Raw genomic sequence first — 12,295 nt, 5'->3', positions numbered from 1 at the left:
ATCAGATGTGTTATGGTTATGGTAGGTTAGTTGTGCTTTTCCAGTGACGTCAATGCGTACATTCGCTAGAGCCACTAGACCAGGAGTTCTTAACCTGTGGGTAATTACCCACTAGTGGGGAATTTGAGGATTTCAAGTGGGTAATTTGAAGTTGGGTTTGTTGTTCTATGTGTACTCCAGTGGTTCTTAAACGGTGGGAAATTTTCCACCAGTGGGAAATTACTGAATATCCATGCAGTGGGAAATTCTTTCTGGTCTGGAAGTGGGAAATTGTTTTAAGTTTTACTCGAATATCCAAGGAAGTAAATCTGATTAGTTAGTCACAAAAGTAATATTTTTTAACAAACACCGAGTCCTAGTGCATTGTTTTACAATTCATCTGGAATCAGATTTGCGTTGTGCAATCTCAAAAATAGAGCCTGACATTGACTCGATCGTCGCTGAAAAGCAAGAACAAAAATCGCATTGACATTAATGGACAATCTTTAATGTTATTTTTCTCATTGAAATTGTTCTTTTTGTTAAATACCATTGTGCTTTGGGATATGTCACACAGGTTACTAGGATTCATTTTGATTTTTCAGTCAGTTTTAAAAGTATGAGGGGAATATAGGTTTATTAAGTAGCGGAAGTGGGTAATGAAAGAAAAAAGGTTAAGAACCCCTGCACTAGACTAACTCGTCAGAATGGTATCTCGTCACGGTAAACGCACAGCATCATAATGCCAAAAAGCTTGTTGCTGTTTTTTGATGTCTCCTCGCCATGTACTTTAGCCTACTGTACTAGCTTTCATAGTCATGCCTTTGCCCTTTTTACAGCGTTGATATAACGTTACTTCGCCAATGAACGTTCAGGTGCGGATGCAATATTTAATTTGTTAAGCTTCTATACGCAGGAGGCAAACTTATCCAGTTTTTGTACAAATTGCTTGCGGTTGTAATGTTTAGGCCTAAGTGTTAGTTTTTGTAGTGTAGGCTTAACTGAATATCTGAGAATGAACATTCATGACGAATTAAACATTTAGACAACTATTATTCCATGTCTAACACAGGATTTTGGTCCTGCAACGTTAAAATTAAGATTGTTCATGACTTCTTAAACATTAAATGGATGTATGATCACGACATAGGCGAAGCACAATTTGACAGATTTTTATTTTTGATTTGTTTTGGAAATGCTCTCAGAGCGCACCAAATTGGAAGTGTTTTTCAAAAATGTCCTTTGCCCGACGGTTACGCCCTTCGTGCCTACTACCTTGCTGCAGCATATTTCCAAGTTGCTTTCCCAACGGTTTAAGCCACCGAACGTCACTGTCTACTACTAAAGCAGTGTAACAAATTCAAGGAGGGGCACTTGGTCACGTGCCTCCCTCCAACATTGAAAAGAAAAACACTTAGCCTAAATATTCTACATTTTTGCAAAATTTTCTTGCTTGTTTCACTCACTCAATCACATATCATTAACCTAACGGGTGTCATTACTCATTAGAAACGCATGCTGGTTTAAACAGTGGATTTAAAAAAGTAGCCTAGCCTGCGGTAAAGTTGTAAGGGCCTCTCAAAGTCTAAGACAGGCTACTAATGAATTATTTGAAAGAGAACCTTTAGCCTAGCCTACTCACTAACTATCCAACAAACAACTAAATCTCAATGTTCATAGAAGTAGGGTAAACTTTCGAAGTTTTACTGAAAGCCTACACCAATACACAATAGCCTACTAGCCTACAAACCATAAAAAATAAATTATTGAAATCCTTCTGCTGTCGTGAAATAAAAACTACTTGAAACGAAACTTGAATTTTAAATCAAAACTTTTCACTCAAACTTGTAACGAAATCCAGTTTTAATTTTATGATATTGGTCAATCACAAGATGTGCGTCTTAATCAAATGCCAAATTGCGACTAAAAGTGCGCAAAAAGTAATCAATAACAATCAGTCAACATTTCCTGAGGGGGCAATCCTTCCAAACTCCCAGCTAACTAGCTTTCTTTTCCGGCCTCGACTTTACATTGTCTGTTTTATGTTGAGCTGCAAATCTTGCTTAAAGTAACTTATGTTTTGACCGCTATAAAAACTAGACCTATAGGCCTAAGTAGCCTTGATGTCAAAGTTGCGTTTTCTATTGTCGGCCCGCGCGGCTACTTTCATTTCAAAACCAGTGAGAGAAAAAGGTTGGGGATCGCTGCCTAACGAACAATCTTTGTCTTTTTAAGTCGAAACATTACTCAGTTTAGTTTGTTTTTACTTTAGGCCACATAACAAAAACAGCACATGCTAAACATAGCAGAGGTCCAGAAAAAGATATAAGCGAACATGAAAACGTGTTTGAATTGAAAGAAAATTAGCCTTATTTGCTAAGTTTAAAACTAGGCGGTCCTAATACGTGACAATCCCGAGTGCTTTTTTCTGTATTGCATTTGGAATTCGCTTTGCATGAGCCAATGCATAACTCAATTCTAAACTTGTAGCTTTTACTTTTTTTCTATAGACCGTCACCTCTGCTATGTTTAGCATAGGCTAATATTGTTTTTCGTTGTAATGGTCAGAAATAAAACAAACTAAACCGAAACGATTATTGTGTATGAGCCAGTTCTGAGCAAACTTGCAAAAACTTTAACTGTAGGAAAGTGAAATAACTGCATTTGCGCTTTTTAGTATCTTTATTTGGGTTCCAAAGATCTCATTGGTACGAGGTCCAAAATACCTTCTCATCGGCCCTGACCACAGCACTGACAGTAAGTAGCTTTTACAGCTGATTTTTTACTTGCCTTCAGCATAACCACAGATTATAAACAAAAGATGTTTTCTCACAACGTTCTCCATTGAGTTAATGAAAGTATGGAGGACAGTCCATGGACAAGTTATAAAAAAAATTGTAAAGCACATTTCATTGATAAATCGTTACTGAATTACAGTCTTTCAACAATGTAAAGTAGCCTATAGACCTATTGTTCTTTACACAAATTTAATTAAACTTGTCCATGAAGAGACTACTTTGCTTTCTTGTATTTCTATACACCCTTAGAGATTCGCATCACATTTCAATGACACGTACAGAATTAGCGTAAGCCAAGTTATACAGCACATAAATTGTTTTCACAAAAATAAAACCCATGCGACAACAAAGAAATCAAAGGCAGGAAAACTCGAAATAGCCCTAAACGTGCGTGCATACTTTTTTAGACCGCCAAAAATGCCACGTAAGTGCGCTTTTCGATGCACAACTAGCTTTTTTAATTAGAATTATAATTATATCAATACATGTTTAGCCAACTGCAAGTTCAGAAAATAGTAATTTTAACCATCACAAAAATTATTTCGAGTGATCGAAAAGATTACAAGGCTAAAGTATATGAGATTAACGAGAGAAAACAAAGAAAAGCTTACAAACTTGTAAACTAACAACAATCTAACAAGAGAGTAAAGAACACCAGACCCACGGTTAAACAGAAATCATCGCTTATCACATCATTCATTCACCAACTTAATAATTATTTTTTGTAACCTGATGAGCCCAGCCTCATGGGCGAAACAAAATACTCAATGGATTAAAATAATTTTGTGGAGCACCAATTGACATTTTTATAATGATGCAATAAAATAAACAACACAACAACAATTTATTCACTTTCAGTTTTTCTCAGTGCGATATCTGGGCGAGCACAAAGTTGATATTTGGGCAAGAATCGCAAAAAGACGAACGCGAAGCTCTTACGCTAATCTAACTAATCAAATTTATTGCAGAACACATGACGATCTTTCACGAAACACAAGTGTTCCACGGAACAACGGTTGAAAATCACTTTAGGGTGAAAGTAAGGTTAGCAACTTTACCTTAAATCTATTCTTACATACGCAAATTAAGAAATCAATAGCTGCAAGCAGTACTTCAAAAAGTAAGCCACGAACTGCAATATTTTACAAAATCTTAATTAGGTCACGACCATAGAAAGCGACCTTCTGCTCTGAAATTCATAGAAGTCTTTTTAATGAAACTTGGGAATGAATTTTTTAAAGTTATTACTTGTTAGTCATCCTTTTGATTGGCTAAAAAGTCGAAAAGAACTTTGATTTTCTTACACCTTTTCGAATTCGGTCGTCTTTTACATTTTCTCTTTGTTTTGCTGGAGATTTTCTTCGCCAAAATGTGGTGAAATTCGACGCAAGAATCTTGGTCTGGTTTTCTGTTGCATTTCTTCGGCATAAATTCTTCTGGATGTGATTTTCGACGAAGGTTTAAGACAGGTTTCCACCTTCTACACAGCTTCTTGTCTTGTTTGCTTAATTTTTTACGTTTCTGAAGACACAACTTAACCATTCCTTGAGAATGATTCGCAGCCAAAATAGGTAATATCTCAGCACAAGCTTTTTTCTTGGGATTTTTCTTGCATTTTCGAAGTTTTTTTGGTGTTGGTATAAACTTCTGGCTTGGTGTAAAGGAAAAAGTTGTTTCAGGAATAAAGGATTCTGTTGTTGGAACCATTGCTGAGGTAGTTGTGTGAGTCGTAGATGTAGTAGGGTTTGTTGAAGTTGTCGTGATTTCTGTTTAAAAGATGTAAATTTTAAACGATGTCCTCATTGTAAATGACAAACATAGCCTAAGTGATTACGCCCATCGTTAGATAACTATTTTGCTGTAAATGTTAATGTGGCCTGCTTTCAAGTAGACTTATCTGTGCTGTAATGATATAAAATTATAATATAGCCTACGGTACGCAGGGTTTCATTTTATTACTTTCTATTCCAATGAAATTGTAGCCTATAGGCTAATAGTCTATCTATTTTGATAAAACTGATTTTGCTTGAACAAATTTAATCCATTTTCGTTTATCATTTCTAAATTAGTTAGCCTAATAGTAGTAGCCTAACAGTAGTAGCCTAATAGTTAGTAGTAGCCTAAATTAGTTAAATTAGGCTACTACAGTATCAACAATTGACTAACATGACGAACAGAGTAAAAAGTCTACACTTTTCTTTAATATTGAAAACGTTTGAAGTTACGTAGTTATTTCCATTTTATGTATTGTTTTTTGAATTATGCAATTCAATCTTATAAAGCTGTTATCAATTATCTGTCTGTAATATTAAAAAAATAATTAATTGCCTCTTTTTTTCTAAGATGTTAAAATTACTGTACAGTTATAGTTTACCGGTGAGCAATCATCACATATGGAGTCTGGTCCAAATAAGATCATTAAGCACCTTCTCAAGTAGGCTTCATTTTATTTTAACCTGTTCAGTCATTCACTCAGACTTGCAGCTTGTAGCCTAATGACTCCACTGACCACAATCATTAGTCTGTCAACTCACCTTGTTCACCACACACTTCATCTGCTCCATCGTAGCAATCAGGGTAGTTGCCACAAATGCTGTCGAAAGCCATGCAACGATATGTATCGTCGTTACAGAGCTCTTGACAGCCCTATAAAGAAATTTGACTTTAATTCTAAAAAACCAGTACCGCTTGATCGTGAAGTTTCTTTGTTAATAAAGCAAATAATATAAACTCATGAAAACTGATAAAGTAGCCTACATTATAGACTAGGCAGGGGTTTTCAACCTTTTTTGCAATGAGACCCCTCAGAGTGATCAACGTAGAGCCTCGCAACCCCACATAAAAATATTCAAGAAAGGAAAATTTAATGCAAAATTTAACCAAATTTAATTTATACCGACATCCAGTTACTGTATGTCTCGTTTCGATGTTTGCAAAGTTTTGAAATCAAAAAAACGTTATTTTCGCGATGCTATTAGGCTACTGCTTTTATTACATTCCATTTACTATCAAGCTTGACTAGATTATGGGAGAAAAGATAATAATTAATGAATAAAAGTTACGTTTTGACCAGTTGAATTTATTGTAATCTTTTATGGATTTGATAGAGCTTTGGTAGAGAGGATGTATTGAAATCAGTTTTAATGAGGTGGTTAGTGCTGCATATTTTCTCAACAAGCTTATCAATGCGTGAAACTGTTGCTGAAAACACACTGAAATTTTTCAAAGCTGTTAGAAACGATACCGATAATTCCATATTTCACATGTGTTGGTTTTGGTTTGGTTTGGTTGGTTTTTGAATACCAAACAACCTTGCTTTTTTGCCATCGCCTGGTTACTGGTAGCTTTAGTTTGCACGAAGCAACGTACAAAAGAACTACGTGAAAATTATCGAATGTTTTCCTATTTTTAAAGCTTTAGCAACGTCTGAAAGCTTAAAGTTTATACAATAGAGCATTTAGAGAAACCTCTGATCGAGGAATGATCGATTGCGAAAAAAGTTTTTTTAATCTTTTCAGGCAAAACATAATTAAAAACGATATATTGGATCTTCAGATGTCTCAGGGCCCCAAACGGCTCCAGACCCTTAGGTTGAAAGCCATTGGGCTAGAGAATTCCATTATTGCGGAGAGTGATCAGAGATATAAAAAAATCAAATGATATCAGACACTGTAGAAAACTATTTTCAGATTGAAGGCATCGAGACACCAACAGAAACATTTTTGTTTTTGTTAAAGCAATAATTTTAAACGGACAAACTTGTCGATATCAGGGATATCTATAACTACTATTTTTTTAAGGTAAACTTATGTAAACCTTTATCACAACAATGCAAAGAACAGTGACCCTACTGGTGTATAAAAGTGTTTTCAGTTCCACAGAGTATCCAATCCCGTAGTTATAGATATCCCTGGTCGAAACACTCTTATAACCTAATCCTATTTCCTCAAGGTCATAAAAATGTAAGCAACAACAACTTTTGCTGCTGATATTTGTGGCAAATGTCTATTTTAACTCTCTTCTCGTTCTGTTCCAACGTGAAATACGTTTGGAAAAATACAGCTATGTTATTGTGAATAGGGACAAAATACACAGACAATTTCAAGTGATAGCGGCCGTCAAATAATTGATTAGGCTTCTTACACCAAGGAAATAAATCAATAGCTTTTTTTCCTTGGTCTGAACCTTAAAACATTTACCAGGCTAACACTCACAGTAGTATTTCAATAAGAATTACTACTGCGAGTGTTAGCCTGGTAAATGTTTTAAGGTTCAGACCAAGGAAAAAAAGCTATTGATTTATTTTCTTAGTGATATTGCTTTCTGTATTAGGTAGATCGCCCATTTGAGGAAGTGTCATAGTACCAGATCACCTTTTTCAGTTGGTTTTTCCCATTTTTGCTTCCTACACCATAACTAATTTCAACCATTCGTCGGCCAGTTTACTCAGTGATTACGCGCCCGACTCAAGATCACGCGGCGCAAGTTCGACTCTCGAGGTGTGCGCTTGAGCAACGCACCTTCAGGATTGCTCTCCATTCAGCGGCACCTAATGAATGGAATAATTCCTCGACAACAACACTCCAACAATCGGAAACTTCACTCTGTCGATCTCGGTAACCGGCCCTGTGTCAGGTGCCTCTACAAGTATGCGAAACTACCGGGAATAACCAATCAAGGTTTTGTCAGTCCGAGGATAAAGATTCAAAACCAACCAACCAGTCATTACAAACTGATTTAAAAGTTTCTATCGGGCGTGCTGTAGTATAACGTACCAAGGAAGTTTTGACAGCAAACAAATTAATTTAAGACATAGACCTATAGCTGCTGGAATATTCAATGTTTCGATATCGATATGTGCGACCATACAATGCAAAGGTTCGCAGCATGATATCAAAAATTGACGGTGTAGGAAATAGCTTAGTTAACTTTTTATGCTTCCAGAACAATAAGACGTAGCGTTGTCGAAAGAAGAATAAACAATGTACCGATTTGGGGTATACATACTGGAATTAAAAGTAATGCAGTACAGGTACAGTATTACAAAAAAATGTAACTCCAGGACCAGTAACGGTACTAAAAAAGAAGCCTAATTCGGTACAAACGTAATTTGAAACCGTCCACCCAGCAAACCAATCTCACCTCGCATCCAATTTCATCTTCTCCATTTTCACAGTCAAATACGCCGTTACAAAACGATTGTTCAGTGAGGCACTTTGCGGAGTTCGAGCATGAGTATAGACATGATGTGCCTACGAGATGCAAAAGCAGTTTTACAAACAAAACCTCAAAATTTTGATACATACTGTAGGCAAGTTATGTTTTAAAATTTTGTTCAACGTTGGTGTTACATTACATCAACCATTGCTTGCGATAATTATGGAAGCTCTTTCTCACCTAACAGTGTACACTGTACAGCCTCCCTAGTGCCTCACTCTACCGTAAAGTGACGCATGCAGATTTCTGTTATGGCCTATGGGAGATTATGATTTAGCCTAATTTCGTTGCATTTTGGAGAAGCTAATTCAACATCATCAGGCTAACACTCAGTTCTCAAACTTTCAGTGACATTCTGAAATTGGTGGGGACAAAACAAATTTTATTTACACTTAAAGAAATGGGAGCTGATGTCTCTCAGCCTCTGCTCTGGTTCCTCCAGGTTATTGAGGATGTAAATTTATACAACGATCCTTCATTTAGGATGTAACCGAACAATCAAACAAAAAAAGTGAACAAACTCAGTCAGGTTCGGAAACTTGTATAATTAATCGATAAAGCTTTCGTCACCGTAAAGGCGGCTTGGGTGTACAATTTTACGATAAACAGAGTTAATTGTTGCTTTCGCTATAGCTTGATTTAAAAATGTGTTCAAAACTAACTTTATTTTGAAGAAATCAAACAATTTTTTCTTAGACATTAAATTCGAGACAAAACCAAAATGAAAAAATTTGCCTTTTAACGAACCTTCAATTTTAAGATATTTATAGTCTATATTTTTTGTAAGCTTTTTTGATCCTAACAAAACTATATGTAAATCTTTAAGCAACTTGAGAAAGGGAACAACTTTATATTTTTTCGGCGGTTTCTGCAGTTTGAAAGTCTTATGGGTGTTTCATTTCAACCGCATAACGAAAACACTGCTTGGATTTCAAAACGAACCCAAGTATGAAGTACACAAATTGAGGTTGAAACGAAATCTCTAAGATTGAACCCTTGCGCCATTGGATTGTATGAACCTGAGTTGACTTTCTGTCTGTGCTTTCTGTCCAGTCATATCAATAACTTCGAACGTGGAACACTTTGTGTCTTGCTTGTGTAAAACAGTAAGAATATACTGAGACCAGGGGCGAACTAGCCTTAGTGGGAAGGGTTAGCCTTAGTTAGGTGATTTCAACAAAGTACAAAAATGTGTAGACTACTGTGTGGGTCTAAAATAAGTTAATCCAACCTTGTAAACATACCAAACATGCAAACAAACATACCGTAAATACATCTACTTTTCTGTATTTTATGGAGGCGGTCGCCCCCTCCCCCTGGATCCGCCACTGACAGAGAGAAAATTAAACTGAATATCGTTGGTATGCCATGTTTACAGTAACGATGCACAATTAAGACTAACAAAAGCCCAAACAGAGCGTTGCCAATATGATGACACTGGAACTAAACTGTAACATTGTTATCTTTGCATAAAATTGCTAAGATTTTATGAAAAACGAACCACATTGTGAGGGATCCTCATCCGAGCCATCAGGACAATCAATTTTTCCATCGCAGGAATATATGTCACTGATGGAAAGACTTCCATCCAAACATTTCCAAATTCCCTTCTCTTCAGAGAATTGGTTAACAGGATCTAATAAAGTAGAAATAAGGTCGAATGCAGAAAATGCTTTTAGGTACAGTTCAACTATGCTACGGAATGTCTTGCGCCACGCTCTCCCAACATGTTTTCAGTATCAGTCTTTTAGTACGAGTCATTTCACGTTCTGCAAATCGATTACGCCGCAAAACTTTGTGATAAAATTTTCGTAAACTGAATGGCGCCAATTTTTTTTTGAAAAGCAATTTCATTTTTACAATGTTTTTTACAGATGATTGTATATATTTCACTTTCTTTGTTGCAAAAAAAAAAAAAAAAGTTAACATGAAGACCAATAACTCTCATAGCTTATGTCAGTAAGCAGAAAAAAGTAAAATGCGCTCCGTTGACAGCTTAGCTAACTAGTGTTTTCGGTTGTGCATTGCTTTAGCGTCTCCAGACGTCAAAACGATGCAAGAAGGTAAAAAATTTGTTTAGAGACATTATACTTTCATAAGTTACTTTAAATCATGTTTTCAGGTAGACATGTTTAAACCATAGGCTACTTTTTTAAACTACTTAAACCTTTTTTTAAACTTATAGATGTAGCCTATTTTTATAAGCACTGTACCTGCTTGTGCATTTTGCAGTGAAAGCATCCCAGACAGCAGAGCACAGACAACCTTAACCAAAAGCGACTTCATCTTTGTCTTTTGTTTTCCTTCAACGAAGATGCTTGAAATTACTATGAATGGCGCCACTAGCTTCATTTTATAGGCTGATTTTTAACTAAAATAAAAAAAGGCTTTTACATTCTCATAAACACTTTTATAAACAAATTTCATCTCACATTACTGTAACGTTATTTTTATTTTTAAAAACCGTTAGTTGTATCCTGTATGGTGAGCGAATATCGCCTGTTTTAAATCAAATTAAAACAACATTGATAAAACAACAGGTGTCTGCAGGAGGCATGCAGCTGTAATTTCCTGCATTTTGTTTTCGTTTTTAATATTCTTTGCGTCACATTTAAAAATTTGAAAGGCAATTTTTCTGGGGAAAATATTGTAACGAATTATCCCTTGGGAAAAAAGAAATTGGCTAATGTCAAATAGATAGTCAACGCGAAGTTGAAAGCTCAGACAACGAAAATTAATTCTTGCCAAATGGGAGCATGAAGTCGAAAATGGTTTGCAGCATAACTTTGAGCGTTGTTTATTTGGTTTTTTAATTTCTATGAAGCTTTGTTTGATTCAGATGTTTAAAACAAAGTTTGACACAAAACGTCTTGAAGTCGGTTTCGTTTCAAAATGAGTTTCTTAATGAAGATTTTTTGTTTTGCTTTACCGGAGTAAAATTTCTTTTCAAATACAGTATCAATATTTTCGTGACAAATTTACAAACGTACAACAATCCTGAAAAAACGTTTTTGCAAACATGATTTTAAACGTTATTTGAATTTATTTTTGTATTATGTGCATAGGTTAATTACTTTAAACAATAAATACTATTAATACTACAAAAAGTGTTCAATGCCAAGCAGAACAAATTACACCAAATATAGTTATTGCTTTCCAAATCCTCTACAGCCTGTTTCACCCTAAAAGGAGAATCATCAGAAGGTTCTTATTCAAATAGAATCTATTCTATTTGAATACGAATAGAATATTTGAATTCTATTTGAATACGAATAGGCTGTAGAAGATTTTAGTGAATAATAAGTTAATAACTATATTTGAGGTTAATAATTTTATATTCCATACTCTATTATTATCTATATTTCTCCACGACGAACTTGGCACCTTGTCGCGGTGTGAAGGCTTGTGTGAGTATCTGTGTTCCAAGTTTCCAACAAAATGGTACCCCAGACAAAGATCAGGTAACCGTTGCCCAGATGGCGCAACGCCCTCCCAGGCGCACAACTCTCTATAAAAACTACTATTTTATGTTAGGTAGGATACATAGGTTATTAGTTTAAAAATTTGTGCATATATATTTTCACTTACATACATGTCATGGGAATTTTCCCATTTCAATACTAACGTTATGGCAAAGCTAAATTACATTGAACAAGTTCTGAGAACATGCGCTATAGCCTTTGAGCGGCAAAGGAATTTTAGCGACCACTCGAACATAGTTGACCTGTTGCGCAATAGATTACCAGGTGCAAGCCGGTTAGCTCAAATCCCACAATCTAACAGACTGCTTTCTCAAGGTTTTATTTTGATAAAACCAGAACGGAAACATTGATGTGTTCGTTGTGTTACTGCAAACACAATCGCAATTTTAACTAAACCAAATCGGTGAAACACCGTGTCAAAGTGTAGTCTATGAAGATAAACTTACAAAAAACGAAAGTGATGGTGAGTGGGGCAGAAGGCCTGGATGTAAATAGCTAAGTGAACCCATGTGCAATATGCATTAGCGTTGGCGGAGGGGTACTTTGGGCCCAGCGTAATTTTAGGGGACCGAAATTAAAAATAAAGAGAAAAGTTTATCGGAGTTGTCTGTGACACTTCCTCTGTTTTCGACCCTATGTCAGTGGTTCAAAGTATCTACAAGCATGCGAAAGCGGTAGCTTTCAGCGTGTAAAGAGGCTTTCTTAAACAAACTTTTAGTGCAGAATCGTTCTGGTTCTCCAAAATCTTTTTTCAGCTACAAACAACCTTCCTATAAGTGCCATAACGTCCGAAGTGCAAAGAGCTACAACTGTCACTAC

At 35.8% G+C, this 12,295-nt stretch overlaps 1 protein-coding gene across 1 annotated transcript; it reads right to left on the bottom strand.

The window, feature by feature from the left end:
- Positions 1–2,770: 2,770 nt before the first annotated feature.
- On the bottom strand, positions 2,771–10,308 carry LOC145767385 (uncharacterized). The gene is made up of 5 exons (XM_082579195.1): positions 10,208–10,308; positions 9,496–9,630; positions 7,920–8,029; positions 5,312–5,423; positions 2,771–4,543 (listed from the first exon to the last, which is right to left on the bottom strand). Exons 1-5 carry the CDS (start codon positions 10,278–10,280, stop codon positions 4,029–4,031), a joined length of 945 nt encoding a protein of 314 aa, XP_082435321.1. The 5' UTR covers positions 10,281–10,308; the 3' UTR covers positions 2,771–4,028.
- Between the last annotated feature and the right edge of the window lie 1,987 nt (positions 10,309–12,295).

Source organism: Aplidium turbinatum, chromosome 3 (genome assembly GCF_918807975.1).
Source record: "Aplidium turbinatum chromosome 3, kaAplTurb1.1, whole genome shotgun sequence".
NCBI classification, from domain to species: domain Eukaryota; kingdom Metazoa; phylum Chordata; class Ascidiacea; order Aplousobranchia; family Polyclinidae; genus Aplidium; species Aplidium turbinatum.
Note: the sequence above shows the minus strand (reverse complement) of the source record. Positions and strands in the feature narration are given on the sequence as shown.

Coding starts and splice junctions, on each gene's coding strand:
- LOC145767385 (XM_082579195.1), bottom strand. CDS start 10,280: ATGAAGTCGCTTTTGGTTAAGGTTGTCTGTGCTCTGCTGTCTGGGATG. Junction 9,631..10,207: donor ACTGCAAAATGCACAAGCAG/GTACAGTGCTTA, acceptor CTACTTTATTAG/ATCCTGTTAACCAATTCTCT. Junction 5,424..7,919: donor AAGATGAAATTGGATGCGAG/GTGAGATTGGTT, acceptor ATTTCTTTATAG/GGCTGTCAAGAGCTCTGTAA.